Source organism: Sceloporus undulatus, chromosome 8, assembly GCF_019175285.1.
Source record: "Sceloporus undulatus isolate JIND9_A2432 ecotype Alabama chromosome 8, SceUnd_v1.1, whole genome shotgun sequence".
Lineage (NCBI taxonomy): Eukaryota > Metazoa > Chordata > Lepidosauria > Squamata > Phrynosomatidae > Sceloporus > Sceloporus undulatus.
The window spans coordinates 13,157,828-13,179,188 of record NC_056529.1 but is presented as its reverse complement, the minus strand read 5'-3'; the positions used below and the strand labels follow the sequence as shown (position 1 = coordinate 13,179,188).

Below are 21,361 nucleotides of genomic sequence, written 5' to 3'. Positions count from 1 at the left end.
TTAGTTTGTCCTTGAACTAGGGCTTCAGCAATACCTCTGCAGATTGTTGCCTAGTCTAATTGAGAACACTTATCAAATTATTAAAGTACACAAATACTCCAACCTGAGAGGAGAAGTGATTGGCCAAAAGCAATAAAATTTGACTGACTGATTGATTATTCCATCCCCCCATGGGCATCAGAGGAGAATAGTCGGACTTGCATTTGCTCTTCTTGATGGAGCCAATTGGGGGAGAAGTATGACTTGATTCTAGCGTTTCACTGTCACATCAGAGAGAGACACAGCAGAGGAAGACGTCACTGCTTCAAGAAAGCGTTTTTAAAATATGGACTGATACTACAGTCTCAACCAAAAGAGGGAGAAAGTTCAACTATTTCCCATAACAAGTAAACTGCATTATTCTGTTTAATTTGCATTCAGGACAAACACTGCTTCAGACAGGTGCGTGAAGTTCAAGACAGCCATAACACCATATCATCTTGCAATTTATTATTTAAAGTTACAGCCTGCTCTGTGCAGGGAGGCTTGTCATAGCATTAACAATAATGTGGTTGGGCAGACTGCAACTTTAACAACCAATTCAAACTGAATGTCTGCACATCAGAGGACAGAATGAACTTACTAGAAAATTTGACCTTTGCAGCCATCAGCCAGCTTTACATATTTTAATCCTTGCTGATGAAAAAAACTTTTCAAAAACAAGAAGCAAAAATCCCTACCCTTTGGGACAGAAACTTGCTGGATGCCTGGTACATCTGTCAGGATTTGTAACCTTCACCTTGATCCTTCTATCACTGGAGGTTATATCAGATCCACCAGTTGTTTCTTTACCAAACAGCAGGACTGCCTCTTCAAATCATTGTAGTGAGCATAATGGAGTAGTCTAGGGTAATTCTGCATCATCAGTTTGAACTTATATAGTATGTCTGTTAGCTTATAATAACTTTATATGGAAGAAGACCCCCTAGTCAGTATTGGCAGAGAACTGTATCCCCCAATACGTTTTTGGACTGCAACTCCAATAATCTCTCACCATTGGTTGTGCTGCATTCGGCTCATGGACTGAACACAAAATTATCTGGAGGGCTACAGCTGCCCACTCCTGTTTTTCCTAAGAACATCCTATAATAAACAACACAATCCTCTATTGTTTATATATTTTGGTTATATACTCCTGATAATTTGCCCTGTACAAAATGGATGCCACCACAGATAAACCAAAATTACTATTACTGTAACATGCTGAGGATAAATTTTATATTCAACAGTAGTAAAATCTATTGTCCAAATCAGCTTATTGAAAACACTCTTACCTGATTTGAATATCTCATGCTCACATTCCGTTGGTCCTGGGGAGGTATGTAGCGCTTCACTGGGTCAATATCTTTAATGCTGACTAAACCATCAACTAAAAATAAATCACAACAATTCATCATTTGTCCATTGATAAATGAAAGCATTTGTAACCATTACACAGTTTATTATTTTGATATATGGAAGAACAGCAGCAATTAAGAAAGAATTTGAATACATCACCCAAAGACACAATGGAATAAAGAATCTGGCATCTGGGCTATTACATGCATAAAAGGTGAAATATTTAAATAATCTGAAGAAAAATCAGAGTAACTGCGAACCTTCCCTGTATACTTTTATTATGCATTAAAATGTAATGAAAATAATATTAAAATATGTTTGAACATAAGTTTGCTAGATGCTATTGTACATATAAAGTGATTGTAACATGAAGTGGAGCTGGTCATAAATCCAGTTCCAGCTCCCAAGACTGTCTACAAGCACCACAGACAAACATTTCTGCAACTCATCAGTATCAAAAACATCCTTCAAATCAAGAACCACCAAGGTAATGACCTAGAGCCAATGAATAAAATCATATGTGTCTTACCAAGAAGTTTAGCAATGATATAAAGAGACTGTCCCCACAGAAAGAACTTTCCATCCCGTCCATGGTTGCTAGGAAATCGTTTCTGGCTGTTAGGATTTTTCTTTTCCAGTTCAACAAAATCAGCTGGCACATAATAATATTTTGGCACAACGGGATAGCCTGAGAAGGTTTAAAAGACATGCATAAAGAGGAATGAAAGGGCAAACCCATCAGTTTAGGGTCACCATATGTTGGAAATGACTTGATTGCATACAACTACAGCAACAACAACATAAAAATATTTAAAAGTACATTATTTTTAAAAGGTGGGAAAACTAAGGAGCAGCTCAGCAAATGTTCACTCTTAGTTATACAGTGGGCCTGAGCTATAGGAAGCCGTGTGACGGGAGAATGAATGGATGTTCCTGCGCTGCGAGCACGAACCCCATTCAATCGAATGGGACTTGAGCTAATGCATTTTTTGGTTTACACGGGGAGGGGGGTTTCATGACTGGATCCCCCGCATAAGCCAAGGGACCACTGTAATTCCATGCCACAGCATACAAAGAACACAAATTACTGTTTCGAACACTGGTTATTTATACCTTGTTTCTTCACTGAACAGATGCACTACATGCTTCATTTCTTGAGTGAACATAATAAAGTAGTTTGGCAATTTCTGACAGATGGGGCGGAAACTACACTTTTAAAGAGCTACTATAGTTGCTTTAGTGCTAAAGTACAGGAAACATAATGCTGCTGTTTGTAAAGGTGTATGAATGCTTCAGGGCAAAAGGAAAATGAACCTAAATACTGAACAGAAAAAAAAGTAGAAACTGATTACAAGTATCATCTTTTAAGTCATTTTTGATACATCTGTTCATCTCTGGCTAGGGAAAAACCACACACACACATTAACTAGAAGCAGTTTATATATTGTTACATTTAACAAGACTACACATTTTACCAGCATAATGAAGTTCTGAAATGAGGCCACACATTTTAAACCTCAGCATTGCTGTTTACAGGTATCTAACAAGTGCCAACAGAGAAATGAACAATTTATTCTTGAGAAATCTTTCTGTGCACACCTTCTGGTTAGGGGCTAAGCTACATTCTGTGGTGGCAGATTCATATAAGGTGCACCATATTGAGTACTGTGTTTCCCCAATTATATTTATATTTCCTCATTCCATCCCAGAGAGGCGGTCCTGAAGACTACCATGATTGATGGTATTGAAAGCTGCTGAGAGGTCCAGGAGAACCAACAGGGACACACTCCCCTGCATAGGTCATCCACCAACGCGATCAAGGCTGTCTCTCTTCCATAGCCAGGTCTGAAACCAGATTGAAATGGATCTAGATAATCCGTTTCATCCAGAAACCCCTGAAGTTGGGAAGCCACCGCATGTTCCAAAACCTTGCCCAGAAATGGTAGGTTAGACATTGGCCGATAGTTATTCATTATTGTGGGATCCAAGGATGACTTCACATCTCTATTCATGTTCCAAATATGGCCAATATGGCCTTTTTATTGCTTTTAGCCTCTCTTGCTAGTTCATTCTGAGCTTTGACCTTCCTGACCATCTCTCTATAAATATTAAGTATTTGTTTGGTGTATTTCCTTGGTCATTTCTTCCCTTCTTCCATTAGTTACTTGTGGCCCTTTTAAATCTCACCTCATCTGAAAGCTCCTTAGGCAGCCATCTCTGTTTCTTTAGTTGTCCCACACTTTTCTTTCTTGCTGAAATGACTTACAGTTCTGCTTCAAGCTCACCTTTAGGAACTTCTCATCCACCATAAACTTCCTTCTCTTTGAGTATTTGTGATCATGGGATCCACCCCACTAATTCTTTAGGATTACTGAAATCAGTTTTCTTAAAACTGATCCACAGGCTATGCACAGTCTGCACAGACTACAGTCAGCTACACTATGCATACAGTCAGCTTTCTCTTCCCATTATACAATGGAGACAAGAGGATGTGGTCACTTCCTTCCAAAATCATAGCTATGTCCCCCCCTTGTTGCTCACTTCCTCCCTGTTATTGAGGAACAAGTCCAAGATCCTTATCACCAAACATCCCAGGATTTAATTTGATGGCTAACCAGCTCAATTTGAATTGAGAGTTTTAAAATATATAGAAAAGCTTCTCATATTTTATTAAAAAGAAAAACAACAACCATCAGATAACCAGGTTAGACTTTTATGATCACTAGCTGGAAGATCTTTTTCATATCTATGACAGGAAGAGTGGATAGGAGTGATTCCTATGCAAACCTAATATTTAACCTACCAGCATTTCATTTACCAGATAATGAACTCCATTTTATGATAAGCCATATTTTACTGGAGAAATTCATAAAGTTTTACTTTCATACTTGGCCTGGAGCTCTGCTCTTGTAAGTACATAGCCTTTTGCCAGGATCAGAGCTGCAATTTCTACAGTTGTTTTCAATATGCCAGAGGACATTTCCCCTATCTACTTTTTAAAGTTCAGACATCTCCATTAACAGCACTGTACAGTACCTTCTGCTGTTTGCTGCAGTATTGGATCCAGAAGCTCCTGATATTCTTTGACTTGTTCAGTATTACCTCTGAAGACCCCTAAAAGTAATCCAACATGTATGTGATGAAAAACCTCAGCATCATTTCAGGTATCTGAGCCAAAATAAATCATGCCCCTTAAATTAACACTATGAAAAACAGTGTTTTTAATTCAAATGTGAACCAGCGCTGAGTATAGCTACTAATGTGTGGCCTTCTGGCCTCTTCTCTCACTTAGTTAGTGATTTTCTATCTGCAACCTATAGTTGGCCATTTTTTTCCAAACTAGCAAAATGTTACCTAATTCACATATAATGCTAAAATCACAGTTTAATGCATGAGCATTGTATTCTTCTTTCTCCCCTAAGGGCATGGAAACAAGGAGAAAGTTGTAAGCATTTCCTTTTATTTTCAACCAACTCTATTTGCTGTTATGTGCAAAAGATGATGAAGTGACTGTGGCAAGAAAACCCCTAGGGTCACTGTAACTCAGAAATGACTTGAAGGCATTCAATAACAACCAAAATAAAAAAGTGGTTAGCACTAACTGTGGCTGCCCCAAACAAGCAGGTGGAATCATAGTCTAAAGAAAAGCCATTATTATACATGCATATATAACTTGCCACCCCAAATGTAATGTCAACCTGAGCAATATTTAGTTGAAAATAGAAACAAATGCATCCTGTCTCTGCAGCTACATGATGGTTAAAAAGATATGTGAACAGAGAAAGCCTAATTATGATTTAGCATTACATGTGAATTCAACCTGTGATGCTGCCTGCTTATAAATCAGTACTGAGTTCTGGTGCTTGTAGGCAAGTACAGATGACAGTTTATTTATTTATTATTATTTATTTAAAGTGTTTTTGTATCTCCTCCTACTCCACAAGAGCTCCTGAGGCAATGAACAAATTAAAACCAATTCAGATAATTCAGATATTAAAAAAAAACATTTTAAACACATTAAAATATTCTTTAAAACCTACTAAAAGTAGTCTGAAAACGTGGCTATACATTGCATAATTGCAGTCCTTAGCCGAGGCAATCATTTCATAAGCATGCACGCAATTCCCTCTTCCATTTTTGAATTGGTGGGTTGGCAACTAATTGACTACTTCTCACACAGTAGAATCACAATGAGGGTGGGAGGAGAAGGATCCTGAGCCCAAGATATGCTGTGGATCAAAAGGATTCAAATCTCCTCTGACTCTTGTTATATCTCCCCAAACTGGTCAATAATGGATGCCATGGATCTCAATCCAAGGTGGCTCAGATAAAGAAAGGGTGGGTAACTGTGACTTTCCAAATGTTGATGGACTGCAGTTCCCATCAGTCCTAGACATCATAATTAATGGTGAAGTCCAGTCCCAAAATATCTGGAGAGCCACAGATGCCCATCTGTGGGCTAAATGAAAGGAAAATAAGAATGTAAATGCTGCTTCTCCTTTAATTCAATAATGCTGGTTTATGCCTGGCAGGATCTAGAGGACTGTTCTCTTCAATTGTGAACCTAGATACATGCATCTGGGGTAAGTCGCAGTGTCTTCAATGGGACTTACTTCTGAGCAGGCATGTGATGTTAAGATTAGGTTCTGTGAGTCAACTTTATTCACTTTATTCAAGCAACCTTTAACAGCAAGCATGAATACTCAGTAGCACATTGAAATTTGATTATTAATACACTTTAGTGTTTGCTTTGATAAGACAGACTAGAAATTTAGAGAATATTTAAACCTGAAGCAAGCCTAACTGCTCTGTTTTCAGCTGTTAAATAAATGACTGATATGTATAACTGGGCACTAAACACTCAGATACAAAGCTCATAGCAGAATAACAGTTTATTCTACAAATACTAAACTTCATTCATTTTACTTGGTGGCAGAACTGTCATTGGAAACCTTGGTTTTGCTGCTTGGATTGCTAAAAACCATTTTATTGGTGCATCCTCTGATACATAAAGTAAAACTTACCATCAATAATCATGAAAATGAAGAAGAGAGGGAATTCACACTCAATCCCATCAAAGAGCTAAAAATTTTTAAAAGAGAACATTTAAAAGTCTTGCATCAATTTTATTTATGGAATGCATTCTAATAACCTATAAAACTTCCAAAGAAGACAAAGATTAACATGAAAACAACTTATTCTTTTAAGTGCAGCAACTTATTTGAGGAGAAAAAGGTGGGGAACTGTTCATCATGCTACATAAAGATTTGCAACACTTTCAAAGTGTTATAGCACAATTTTATGCACAAAATGTATCACACAATTTTTCTTCTCAGCAAAGAAATTTTCATTCAACTTAGAAAAGATGGAAATAAAAGTGCTGGGGGGGGGAATGGGAACTTTATTCACACAACCTTTAATAGCAAGCATTAATACTCAGTAGCACATTGAAATTTGATTATTAATACACTCCAGTCTGTAGTCAGCTGTGAAATTAAATAAAATGATAAATAATGTGGCTATTTGTTAGGAGAAACAAGCTGTACATTGAGTTTGAAATGTAAGCACATTTTCTTCTAAACAAATCAATCAGGAGAAAAGTGCTGATACAGTGCTCTTTGATGCTGTACATCCAACCCACTACCACAAGTAATGTCTCCTTTGCTAAAATAGACTGCAAGAAAGTGCCAAAACTAATGGTTCATATGATTTGCTAGTTTTCCTCCACCCCACCCCCTTTATATAATGAAGTCATGCAAGTTTCCTCCAGTTTTGGAAAAACTTGCAGCAGTGTTCATCTCTCACCATATGTCTGACTAGACAAAATTAATAAATATTTAATTAAAATAGTTTAGTCAGCTTTAACTCAAAAACCTAGCATAGGGTGTACAACTTTTCATTTACAACCTAGACTTCTTTCTGCCTTAATTTTTTATTCTAGGTATAGAAAATCTGTCTTAAATTATGGTTTACAAATTCAGTCCAGTAGTAAACACGTGGATAATGCAGATGGAACACCACGGTTAAGAGAGTCAGAACTGGCCATGGAATTGCATACTCCTTCTTCTAATAATAGGAAGCTACTTCATAGTAACCATACCTCATGAACATAAAGAAAACAAAAATAATGACCACAGAAGAAATATACAAATTCAATCTAGACAATGTGGAAACTGAAATAGTTAGAGAATTCCCCTACCTAGGATCAAACACTGATCAGAATGGAGAGTTACTCAGAGACAGTTACTCTAAATCAGTGATGGCGAACCTATGGCACGCGTGCCAGAAGTGGCACTCAGAGCTCTCTCTGGGGGCACATGTGCCATTGTCCCAGCACAGAGTTTGCCAGAGTTTGTTACTAGAAAGCCAGAGGGGCATGGCACTTTGCAATAAATAAGTGGGTTTTGGGTTGCAGTTTGGGCACTCGGTCTCTAAAAGGTTCACCATCACTGCTCTAAATAAATGTGGTTTTGGGAGAGTGGTGAATCAGAGTGTGAACTGATTTCAGAAGAGTGATTATCTAATCACAAATCTCCCTGTCAGTCCTTAAATTATGGTCATGCACATTCTGTTTGTAGAGATCCACAGCAATATCATGTTTATCTCTCTAAGCCCATGTACTGATGACAGTTGGTCTTTTTAAGGGTTCCCAGAATTGGAAGACAGTGGTAAATTTAGACCCATGCAACCATATTTTAGAAGGAATCTTGAAATTACCAACTTTAACTTTTTGTAATTTACCAGACTCTTACAAGAAATACTACTATTGTATCAGGTAATAAAATTTAAATTGTTGTCAGCTTGCTCAAAAACCTGCTTATCGAAACTCATGCTAAGGCAATGAACATAGAAGTTTCAATAGCCTCTTTTTACTTTCCTAAAAAAGCATTTTTTGTATGTGTTATAAATTTTGGACAACAAGAGTGTAAGATCAAAAAACAATCTGATCAGGAATGAATTAACATTTGGATTTTTTGTTAAACTAGACTTACAAAATGTTACTGCCATTGTCTATTAAAATAAAAACAGAAAACATAGGAAACATTGATATAATCTGCAGTCAAGCATGCATAAGCACATCAGTACAATACAGGTAATTAGAAATTAGAAAGTGACATTCGGAGTTGAGATAATTAACAGTGTAAAATTTATTCAGACTGGCAAACTTGGAGTTTATTTGTCTAGTGATAATAACAAACATGCCAACAACAACAAAAATCTGAACAAACCATATACACAAGCATATGTTTAACACTTATCCATACACATATTAATCCACCCCCATGTTGCACAAATAGGAACATTACCTTAATTTCTGCTGGTTTGTAATACTGCCGATTTTTGTCCTCCAACGCAGTCCGATAGCCATCTCTCAAAAATCTTTTGAATCCATATTTGCCTTTTAGCTTTCTAACCACCTTATCAACCGTTTGGCTATACAAAGCTTCATCATCCAGAGCAAATGCAGGGTAGCTAATACAGGGCAGGAGAGCAGCATCAGTATTCTGAAAGGGGGGAAAAGTTTGTCTAAATAATGAATGACAAGAGAACTTAGACAAGTAAATGAGACACGAAATAGGAATCCGGGTAATACCAATGCCTATCTCTTTCTTAAAATTTATAAAATCTAAACACCAAGATATAATAATCCATTTTTTATCCTTCCTCCCTTCCTCTTCATGAAGCAAAAACCAGCTCTATCTCCAAATAGGTATTTTGGGGTAAATGGAGCAGGGTGGCTGCAGGAGCAATCCAATTTTAGAGTAAGTAACGGGATCCAAGAGAAGCACACCAGTAATTCTGGCCAAAGTACCCTACAAATGCAAACTCCAAGACAAGTTTCATGGCTCTTTCAAAATGCACATGAAAACTGCAGATTTCCTCTCTTTCCTTCAACATCAGAAGTTACTTCTTTTATGAGACAAGAATACTGTAGATGCATCAGTCTGATGTCATACTGAAGTCAATGTAGGAATATATTTCACACAAAAGCTCCTTGTGCACTTTAGAGCACAAAATAAGGCTTGGGTTCAATCTTCTTTTGAGCCAGATCAAGCCAGTTGTCTCTTTTTAATCAACACAACTACAGATTGGCCAGCATTCCCAAAATATACTACTTAATGTATCAATGTATGAAACTACAAAATAAAACGATAAAAATTATGATGAAGAACAGTGCTTAGCCAGTTTTTTTAATTTATAATTGTGATACTGAGTATTGAGATGTTTCTGGTTACATCACTTTAGAGACTGTTTTAACTGCTCTGATTCAATGCTAGGGAATTCTGGGAACTGTAGTTTTGTGAAACATTTAGCCTTCCTTGTCAGAGAGCTCTGGTGCCACAATAAACTACAATTCCTAAGATTCCCTAGAACTGAGCAAGGGCACTTAAAACGGTGTCAAAGTGGATGATTTCTGCAGTGCGTTTTTAACCAGAGTCCAACAATCAGCTTGCTCTGAAACACTCTTGCATTGTAAGAAAATAGCAAAATCTCTCGGTAAGCTTCCATTGCAATAAGAAACTAGAAGACAAATGATTAAGTAATTAGTAACAACTTTTTCAGCACCAAGATCACAGAAAAAAATGAGGAAATCCTTAAAGTTCATAACTAGAAGGCACAATATTTATTTCATGACATCACTGGGATATACATAGTTACACACACACACACACAAAGTAAAATAATGGAAAATAGAAAAAGTATATTTTGATGCATAACAACAGAACATTGCAATCTTCACTTCTGTATTTCTAAGGAAAATATATTGTGGTATTAGCATCTAAGTGTGGAAACATATATACATAAATGTAATAGCTGCCTTTTTCTTTTTAATTTTCTAAAATTAAATTCTACTTTTTCCATGACATAGCTGTTACAGTGAAGATTAATGGGTTGCTCAATTTGTGGCAATGCTACCAGATCCAGGAAGAAAGAAAGAAGTATCATGCAATGACTGCTAATTTTTAAGACAATGAGATGGAGCTCACTGTGATGCTAATGAAAAGTATCTAATGTTACAATAGCACTCTTGATTAAAGGCATCTAATGGCATATCATCTTAGCCTCCCAGCAGGCTTTATCCCATGATGTGGTATCATCTAAAAGACTATATACAGTGGAGCCTTGCATTACTTGGGGATCCGTTTCTGACACACACACACACACACACACACACACACACACACACACACGTGTAAGGCAAATACTATGCAAGCTCGAGTCCGACGGGCACACATGCCATTCAGTAGATTGCAGCGCAGCTTCCGCCTAAACCAGAAGCCACGTATGGCACACCTACGTATGAAGTGGGCACGTTGTATAAATGATCAACCCAGAAGACAATCAACTTGTGCTTCTCTTCTATCTGAGAATACAGATATTCTGAGATACGAAGTGTGAAGGAATGAAAGGGGGAGGGTGTAACGACCACCCTACATTTTTCAAACCACTGTTCTTTTAGGTTGGCAGCACGCTGGGCGTTCTTATCCCACAGCTGCCACCAAAATTATGTGGTGCACAACCAATCCCTCTGTATGACGTCTCCACCCCTCTAAATGTCCAATGTTCAGTAGCGTGTTATAATTTCAAAACTCGGGCCAAGTGGACGTTCAAAGAGCAACAAAAGTTTATTTTAAAACAGGTAAAATGTAACTTGGACATGAAATCGATGTAACTTGGACATGAAACCAATAAAAAAAATTGAAAAACATTTTTAGAAAAGAAACATTTAGCCTGCATTTTATTTATAAACACATCCTGATGGTCCTGCATTTTAAAATGCATCTCTCCTACTATGAGTACTAGATATATACTGTTAATAAGAACAGAAAGTTCAGATTCTCTGCAGCTAATAACTAAACCCAAATCCATTCCCCTCCATGGTCTGGTTAAGTTAGTTTTATCAAAATTTACTTACATGAGACCTTGATTCTCGAGGAAGCAAGGAAAAAAGAGTTTGCCTGTTCCGATTGTGGGCATCAAGGTCTACAAATATGACAGACCATGAGCAACCCTGAAAATGGAATAGAAGATTAATATTACACTGGATATGCATAGCAATATCTAGAACTAGCAACTACTGGTAAAGTGGATAGATTCCTTAGGCATTAAGATTACCATCAGCAATCATAAGACAGAAATTTTAGATGATGTTTTCAAGATAAATATATATACCATTATTTCATTTACTATTCAAGAGATTAGGCAGACTTGTTAAAACTAGTTAGCAGATATGGGTGTGAGATTACCAAAGCCCAACTCTTCTGGTTTGTTTACAACTACGCAATTACACCTCAGATGAAAGATGAAAGCTTTAATTATGCAGTCAATAACTTGATGGGGAGAAACAAACAATCTGATCAAATATACATTTCTGTCCAATTTTGCTTTTGCTTTCTATATTTGTTAAAAGTAATTCTAACTTGAAACATAGGAAACTGTTCGTTTTTCTTATTACTGCTGCCAGATTAGAAGTAGCCAAATGCTGGAAGTCAGTTGACCTCTCCATTGAGAACTGGTGGTTTAGGGTATGTAGTTGATGGAGAAACTGTCTGCTATGATGAGGTTTTGCATTGGCCTCAAAAGGATTGACACATTTCAAGAAGACTGGATGATATTTATTGACTATGCAAATCATCACTCCCACCAGATCCAACCTCCTACTTCACAGATGGATCTTTGGATGGATACTCTACACCTTGACAAGGCGGACCCTCTGGCTCTTGCTGAGAACAAATTTTTTGATTCTGCTGCAGAATAACTATTAATCAGATATATATATCCTTAACTCTTGTAGTTAGTTGTTAGCGCTGTTGTTTTTGTCTTTGTTCTACAGACTTTTGTGTGTTTTATTGTAAAAAAAATTAATAAGAATTAAATTAGAAATGGCCCTCTTCAAAAACAGTTGCTGGCCAGTGACATATAGAAGAGTGTTCACAAGATACTGAAGCTTTTCCTTGTGCTTTTTAAGTTACATTTTTCTGCCAAGAATACATGGTGAATAAGAGAGCTAGGACCATATTCTGTGATAATGAAGAAAAGGATGCGCGTATCAGAATGGTAGAAAAACTAATGAAAAGGATGGCTATATGAGGGACTTCAAATTGCCCCATACCAGAGAATGAAAACAGAAAAGAAAAGATGATATTTATATGCACAACTGGAGCCATTTAATGTCTAGATCAAACAGACTACAGGAAAACAGAAGAAAGTTCTATACATTCTCTTTTTTTATAAGAGTTAAACAAAATGACTTGGGGGGGGGGGATACTGGCTGTTAACTGAGGAAGGAGATGATTTTGTTAGCCTATGCATCCAATATCCAAAGTAGCAAGAATTAATTTTCTACGCTACTTCCTTTAAAAAACAACAACTGGAGAACTGGAGACTGAACAGGCTTTACCATATGGATATTAGATGTCCTTTGATCTGCAATGAAAGCAATTTACTGAAGAACAAGCAGTTAATTAAAAATGGAGAATGAACAAATACTTAAATATTTTTACTACCTGATTGCCGAAGAGGTTGAATCCATTAATTGCTTCTAGGGCTGCTTTTGCTAATCCAACAGAACTGAAAAGGGAAGAAAGAAAAAGAAAAAAAGTTGTTTATTATGCTTACAACTCTAAAAACAAAATCTAAGTCCCTGAAGGCTAACTGGTACATCAAATTGCTTCTTGCTGATGGCTTAAAAAAAACCTGGTGTAAATATGATATAGTAGTTTTATTTTATTATTTTTCAGCAGTTTATCTTGAAAGGTCACTGACCATCTGTAAAAATATATATATGGCTGGACATCTGGAACTGCAAGTCGAATGTTTTGCTAAGAGACACTGGTGTCAGGAATAGTATCAGTGTTCTATGTGCAAATCTTTCAAGGAGCTTAAAGAAAAATAGTGTTTTTCATGTATTGCATTAACTTACTAAAGTTATAATTGATTAGATCATCAATGGACATGGGACTTTGCAGAGTGGAAAAAGCAAACAAATGGAAAGGCCTTTGCTTGGAGAGTTTACTACACAGTTGCCGAAGTGTGGGAGGCAATAGTAAGAAAAAAGCAAATGTGGAAGCCAACACATATTTAAATTCATTTAAGTTGGTGCACCAGAGTAGTGGAGGGGTTACAGATGAAAGAATGGCATGAAACAAATCATGCCAGACAAATCTGATCTCTTTTTTTGATAAAATTACCAGCTTGGTAGATGAAGTGAATGCTGTGGATGTAGTATATCTTGATTTCAGTAAGGATTTTGACAGGGTTCTCCATGACATTCTTGCAAATAAGCTAGTGAAATGTGAGCTAGACAAGGCAACTGTTACATGGATTTGTAATTGGTTGACTGGCCGAACCCAAAGGATGCTCAACAATGGCTCCTTTTCATCCTGGAGAGAAGTGACCTTTGGGGTCCCACAGGGTTCTGTCCTGGGCTCAAAAACCATTCAGTCAAACAAATATGCCATGCAACAAACATAACAAATAAAATAACTTCCTATCCTTTGCTTCCTGGGCATATCAGTAATTTTAACCTATTCCTTTTTATTATTGTTGTTATTTTATTTTCTTCCCCCCTTTTGATATTTTGTGTTTTCTATTTCCATATTTACTTCCCTTTTCTAATATATTTCATATATATCTGTATATAAATATATTTAAATGTCTACAGTATATAATGTGTACATATTTAATCCTCTATTCCTAGTGTATTTTTCTCTCCCCATATTTGTTTATATTACATCAACAGGTTTGATCAATCTTGCTTATATTTCTTTCTTGGTTCATTACTTCCTATGCAGAAAGGAGCAGACAAGCCCACAGTTAGGATGTTCCTTCTCCTTTCCAGGGGGAAAAGTGCAACTCCCCAAATACTGGCATAATGACAAATTCTGGTTAAGGCTTAACTGGGTGTTTCTCATCTCCCATTTCCTGATCACAAAAAGAAGGAAATGGAGCAGCACTGCATAAGTGCAAGTTCATACTGTAGCAGTAGTCAATGGTTTCTCACTACATGTGAACAGTCCCAGTGAAGCCAGATGAACCTTCCTAATTCTGTCAGGCACAACATATACCACACAACTTTACAGTACATAGCAATGAAGTAGAAGTGAACAGGGGTTTTAGTAGTGTAATTTGAAAGAGCTGTCCAAACAAAATGCAAAATGCACATCTGAATTAAGTCTTGGCCTTCTATTTCAAGGCCTACACAAGTTGAAAGTTCAGTCCATAGAAGAGACAAGTGTATTCACAGATAATAAGTATGAGCCAAGGAAACTAAAGAAGTTCAAATTAAAATCAAACTTCAATTTAGTGACTTTGCTGCAACCACACACAAGGAACTTCAAGCAAGAATGGATATGGTAACAAATGTCTCACTGCATGAGGCACATTTATCATAAATATAGCTTTTGTTGGAACATTTTCATTAACAGCTTACCATGAAACATTGATTTTAGACTGTTCCTTTATTTCTAACCGTCACAGCAATAGATTTCAAAGCCTTTCAGAAGCAGTGCCAAGGAAAAAAGGCTTGTGGGGTTTAATTCTAATTGGTTCAACAAGGAAAAGCTGATTAGGTTGGCTACAAAACTTTGCTCTAAGCAGCTGCCATCAAAGGCTGGTGAAATCCCACATTCTCCCTCTATCTTCTGCTGATTAGAAATTATTCTGATCCAGATAATGGATGACACATTAACAGAAGCAGGACTGACTACTACACTGGTTCTCTAAATAAAATGGGGGGAGGGAATGGAAGGATGAAAACCAATCTGTTACATCTTTTGCTACAGGAATCCTCTTCAGAAAAGGACCCAGGGACTGAAGAAAGTTGGGACTGTTTGGAACCTCTGGAGTCTAGAGCAGGAGGACTTTTGATCCTCTGGGAAATGGCTACGGGTTCATCCCTCCTAATGAAGCAACCTCCATAGCCGACCTGAAGATCCCCAAAATATTGGTTCTTAAAGAAGTAGGTCAGAGTCTTCATGCCTAGAAGAGTGCAGAGGACACTTCATGAGCAAAGGATTCTTCATGTGCAGAGATCTCCTCATATGGAAACCTCTAATACAATGAAGCTTATATTAGGTAAGGATCTGGCAGCCTAGGTCCTCCTTAGGTAAGGATCAAGGAGCCCCTGTTTAAGCTAGAGGTTTGAGAAGCTGCTGGAATAACATCTGTGGATGGCTCTTATTCTTCATTCCTTGTATAGCCCTTTTCTTGTTGCCTCTTGATCTTTCAGTGCTTTATCTTGGACTCTGTTGATGTTGCCTCTTGAAACATGCTTTTTTGCTTTTTTTGAACTAAACAATTATTACGAGTAAGCAGGACTGAGGCCAGAATTAACAGGTTCCATCTAACAAACTTGAGTCTTCTCTCCACATCTTTCTTCCAGAGGCCAAACCTCATCCAGCAAACTAGATCATCTTCACCCTTTACATGTCAAGTCACTGTAAGCCAGGGAAACCTAGACCAACACAAGACCATCTAAGATTCTAAGCTAATGGTCAAAACACCCACTGTCAAGTGCTTTAGATAAATAACCCAAGCAGTGGTGTTTGACTAAATGGCCAGTACTGGATTTTGTACGAAGGCAAGAACCAGAAGAAACACACTTAGCACCAAATTGTCCAATGCTCAAACCACTGCATCACATTGGCTCCAGTGCTACATTACTTTTAAGACCCCCCAACCAGTATCCTGAGCTTGTTGTACACATGTAAAAATGAGGTGGCAGAATAGGCTAGGCCACTTGAAGCAGCATAGAAAGGATACCATTTCTGAATGTTTCTCCATGGCAGAAAACCCCTACATTAAAAAAAAAAAAGATTATCAAGAGAAAAAAGCTTCCAGACTAGACTTTTTATAATATATTAATTTGGTTTTGCAGCAAGTCTTTCTCTTAAGAGAATACTGAAATATGTGGGTGCTCATCTGTAATCTGAAGTAGCACAGTTCATTTTACAAGAACAGAATAATAACAGGTTCAATAGAGGAAAGCTGATTAGGTTGGCTACAAACGCTTGATTCCACTATGTATAAAAAGTCAAGTCTTAAGTGTCACCTTGATTTTTAACTCCAAATGCAGAGAAGAAGGTGAATAGAAACAGAATGGTATATACAAGCTCACTTCATACCCTCAAGACATCTGTGTTCTTTATTCAGTGGTGCCAAACCACCAGTTTTCAAATGCAACAGCAAAAGTGATGGGGTGTAATGCCAATATTTAGGAGCATGTGACTTTTACTTTATAACAGTTTGGCTTACCGTTTATTTCTGGACATACTATGAGTTGGTTTCATGTTAAAGCCTTAAATAGCATATGTCCAGGACACTTACAATGCCATCTCTTCCCACATGAAGCTATTGTTCAAGATCAGCTCAAGAGATCCACCTTTGCATCCTTGCAATGTTGTTATGAACCAATGCTTTGTTCCAAGGTTGTTTTCATTTATTGTGAGTCCCTTTGATTTGACTGGTATAGAGTATATTTTTTTCATTTGTATGATGTGATGATGTAAGCTACCCTTTACAAAATAAGGGTTTTGTATATTTTTGTAAATGTATATTTACAATATAAATATTTCTAGCAATAAGAAAAAAAATCGAAGTTGTGTCTCTGGCACAGCATCCAAATTTTCAGAAGAACCCACAACGAAACAAACAAAAGCCATCACTAGCAATTCTGAAAGAGACAGGAGTAGCAATAGCATGAAAATATAATGCAGGCATATATTCAAATATTGTTTTGTCCCGGGGTATTTGACTTTTTGGACTAATTGATGAATTTTATAATATATAATTATAATATATCTTAATCTGTTTATATAGGGTAGAATTAGGCTATATTTTCTTTAATGTAATTTAAGAAAGTTGGAAGGGATTAGTTTTTTAACACTAAATATTGCTAGCATTAAAATTTAAACTTGGAAGAGAAACTATAAAGATGGAATTGACAAGGAAAGATATGAATGTAAAATAAGTACATGTTTTGTACTTAAGTACATTGGTTTGCAATGTGTTTAAAATGTTTTTTAAAAACTTGTTCAAGAATATCCAACTGGCTCCATTCTTCCAGATTAAGACATTGGCAACAATAGGATAATGAAAAAGGTCGACAAAAATGAAGAACAGTAGCATTCGCTAATGCCTTTTGTCCACATATAGGGCATAGAATCTAATAAAAATGAACTTTAAAGCTTGTTATATCTCTCCAAGTTGACAAGATACACTGTTAACACGAGCTAGCATGTCTAAGATTACTAAATAGCTAATGCCAAGCACAAGTTCTGTGATTAGGTATTATGGTTGCTGCTGAATTTTATATGTTTGATTGATGCCTTCATGATTGCTGAAGAAAAAAAATATATATAAGGCACTCTGTTGCTAAATTATGGTTCATTGGAATGTCATTAACTATGGGCCCAAAGGATTAATTTAAGAAATATCAGCACTAAAGACTCCTGTATAATGGTGGGACACTGTGGTCTTGTTATATGAATCAAGTCTCCATCAAACATAAAAGCAATACTCTGAAACCACAATGGCTTCACACACATGTTTGTTTACATCAGAAGTAGACCAATAATGTTCCCCTCAATAACCCCAAACCCATCAGTTAAAGACATGGTCAAAAGTGTCTTAGATTTTTATCACTATGCAACCTCGTCAATATTTAGAGGACTTTGGAAGCTTGTTATATTGTCCAAATTTGCAAACACTGAAATAATAATAATGAGAGTTGCTTCCATTGTGTTGCCCCCACATCCTGGCTCTTTATCTGATCCAGGAGTTCACTGCATCTCCAGTTGACTGATAAATTCTTCACTCACAGAGGACATGCTAGTATTCTCAGAACTAAGTGAACAAAATCAACAAAAAGTGGAGTAGACATAAAGGGATACCAAAGTCTTCAGCCAGAAAACAATGAAACTAGATTACAAACAATGAAAACAAACCTAACCTAACAAGACATGGATCCAATCTCTGAGAACCTGAGAAACAACTTGGCATATACACCTTCCTGTCTTCACAAAACTGTCAAAAACACTGGCAATGGTACTCAGTAGCATTTTAACAAGAAATCCTATGTAGATGTTTAGGACTAAAAGCTACATTAAAAAGGCAGTCAGGCAGATGAACAAGCAACGTAACTTTAACCAGGGAAGACAACATGACAGCAGCATATTAGCTACTGAACAAAGGAGAACAAGGGGAAGATTTTGGTGCCTTTTTAAAGCTCGTAGTACAAAGATGCTTCATTTTTGAAACACCACTATTATCAGCGGCACAGATGGGATACATAAAAAATGTTTTTGCAGAAGCATTCAGCAGATGCTTGGAAACAGCTTGATCAAAATGGTTACAGGACAAATGAATATTTTAGGAGCTTAAAAACATGGGAGGGATATCATATGATTCTAGAGAGATACACTATTAGAACGCCCGTTTTCCAAAAAAACAATCCACGGAAGACTGCAATCCTTGCAGATCCTCCTAACTGAAAATTCAGTGGTGCTCTGTCTGCAAGAAATGTTATTTTGCATTTTTAAGGAGGTGTCCAAAATAAAAGGCTATTGAAAATCAAGCATAAGAAGAAGGTGCATGTCTGATGGAATCCAAATTATGGTTTGACTATAAAGTCTGAACTAGTTCATCATCCCCTCTGGTTTTCTAAATGTTTTACTTTACTTCTATTGGGTAAACACACAGCCTCTCTGAAACAAAAAGAGTCGGTTTATGACCTTGACACACTCTGAATACAGCCATTGAGATGAGAGATAAAGGGTGCCATAAAAACAAAATAAAATTATAGGTCAAGATCTCTTGAAATAGTTCCAACACAAGGAGTGAAACGAAACATCTAAAATTAATACAAGTATCTCATTTTTATTGCAAGGAGAGGTTACGAATATATGAAATTGCAGACACAAGTGTCCACCTGACTCCCTTAATGTTACTGCATACTGAAATAAATGCACTGAACCAATGCAACAAATTCTGTATATATAACAACTGTCATTGTGACTTCTCTTTTAGTCTGTGGTATTTGTAAGCTATTTTCCCTGGGAAATGATTACACTTGTCATTGAAAAGGCCACAGTTCTACAGACTTCACTGCTAATGGAGCACAAACAGAAGTAACATATAATTTCAGAATTTTATTTCAAGAGGGTATGTGTAATAAAAAGAAATAGTTACATAGAAATGGGTATTCTAACACAGATGTAGACAGATCATTGAAGTCTTAAATTACCTTGGAGTCTGTAATGATTCAGCTACATGAACCATAAGATCGACTTGTTTGAACATTCGTGGACGTAAGCAGCATGGTCTGATATTCACAGTTATATTTATAACTATGCAGGTCAGCAACTTGATACTGAAACTGATCACTGCTTGGGAAGTGAAATGGACTGAGTGGACTCACCAGAAAGTGGTAGGAGAAAGAAGTTACCTTTTCAGTTTCTGAAGTGATTATTAACAAGGTAAGATATATTCTGCACAAACCAACATTGCACTCTTATTCTGTATGAGGAAAACATAAATTCTAAACCCAACTCGACTAAGTATGGAAATGAGCATAACTATACAAGTGCACACTGCTCATATACAATAAAAAATCATGTACAATTCTGTTGATATAATCAGTTTGACTACATTTTCTATATGCACATGTGAATGGGCTCCTTTGTTCAGCTCACATTAAGCATAATTTTTTCAAAGCACTAGTGCATGCTAAGCTAACCAAGGGCTAGATCCAAGTTGACCAGAAAAATACAAAAGTAACTTTGACAATGTTCTATTTTGATTAATGCAAGGAAATATCCTTAGTAACAGTTAGTTAAGTCAGGTTTCATGTGGATTTTTTGGAAATTTCAGATGTAAAAAGGGAAAGAATAAACCTGTGGGTGAATAATACGAAGGCATGACAAGGACTAGATATATAGGCAATCAATTAGCCAAACCTGGAATGCAATTCAGGGCTGCCATTGTTGTACTTGCTTCCTCTTTCCCACACACCAAAGTCTGGTACCCGATATGCTCTTTCAACACAAAATACAAGGTTTTGTATGAAGGATACCTAAGAAAAACAAGAAAATAGAAATGAGATGAAAAAGTAAAAAATATTTGAAATATTCTTTCAGAAAAATTAGCATTTTTCTCATATTTTTAGAAACCTTTGTTGATGTTAAACTAGCTAAATTAGTTTACAGGTGCTGTTGGGTACAGATCAACACATATATGGTAGAACATAACCGAAAAAAGTACTGTTTTAAATACTTTATACAATTTTCCAAATGCATAGATGCTGTTTAATTGTACCTTACTACAGTGCTACTCAAAGTGATAGTCCCCGGGTCATTGGCTGTGGGTCCTCGGCAAACCTCCAAGGAAGAAGGAAATGATGGTACCCAAAGGGCATAAAACAGTGTTGGTTTCTGGCACACAGGGGAAAATATTCCCTGCCAGTTCACACATCAGCTAGTCTGAGAAGCACTACCTTACTACACTCATACATACTTCTCCTTTGCCCTGAAATCCTCTCCTCCCCTTGTAGTTGCCTAAAAACTTTTTCAAATGATTGGGAGACAGTTTACAATTTTGTAACAGTTTACAATTTTGAGATTTTGCCTGAACTGGTTGGCACCAGGGATTAACCCATGTGTTGTGGATTGTGTCATCAGCCTCAAAAGAATGACCACTCATTCTACTTACTTAAGATTCCTCAAACTTTTTGGAGCAATGATTTCCTCTCCCAATAGACTTGATGTTCAGAGGAGTTCCCTCACCCTTCAGGGAGACTATAAAGGGATGGGAATCTTTTTATACAGAATCTTGAAATATCAGGCTACAGACATGATTTGCAGGTAATCAGACAGATACAGGGTATTATAGTGTCTGTTGCTTAAAATTTAAGGCTTAAAAATAAATGAGAGGGGGGCCTTTTTTGTCTGTAAGGAGTTAACAAACATCGCTATTGTGCATGGGG

General features: G+C 36.8%; 1 protein-coding gene across 7 annotated transcripts in view; it reads right to left on the bottom strand.

The window, feature by feature from the left end:
* PHKB (phosphorylase kinase regulatory subunit beta) overlaps window positions 1-21,361 on the bottom strand; it is a 116,065-nt gene that overhangs the window by 51,813 nt on the left and 42,891 nt on the right. For all 7 annotated transcript variants that reach the window (XM_042480744.1, XM_042480743.1, XM_042480738.1 and 4 more), the window contains 8 exons: window positions 20,337-20,452; window positions 12,888-12,951; window positions 11,297-11,392; window positions 8,685-8,882; window positions 6,402-6,459; window positions 4,414-4,491; window positions 1,907-2,065; window positions 1,314-1,408 (listed from right to left, as the gene is read on the bottom strand). In XM_042480744.1, the coding sequence (XP_042336678.1) occupies window positions 1,314-1,408; window positions 1,907-2,065; window positions 4,414-4,491; window positions 6,402-6,459; window positions 8,685-8,882; window positions 11,297-11,392; window positions 12,888-12,951; window positions 20,337-20,452 (864 nt within the window). The remainder of the gene's footprint in view (window positions 1-1,313; window positions 1,409-1,906; window positions 2,066-4,413; window positions 4,492-6,401; window positions 6,460-8,684; window positions 8,883-11,296; window positions 11,393-12,887; window positions 12,952-20,336; window positions 20,453-21,361) is intronic.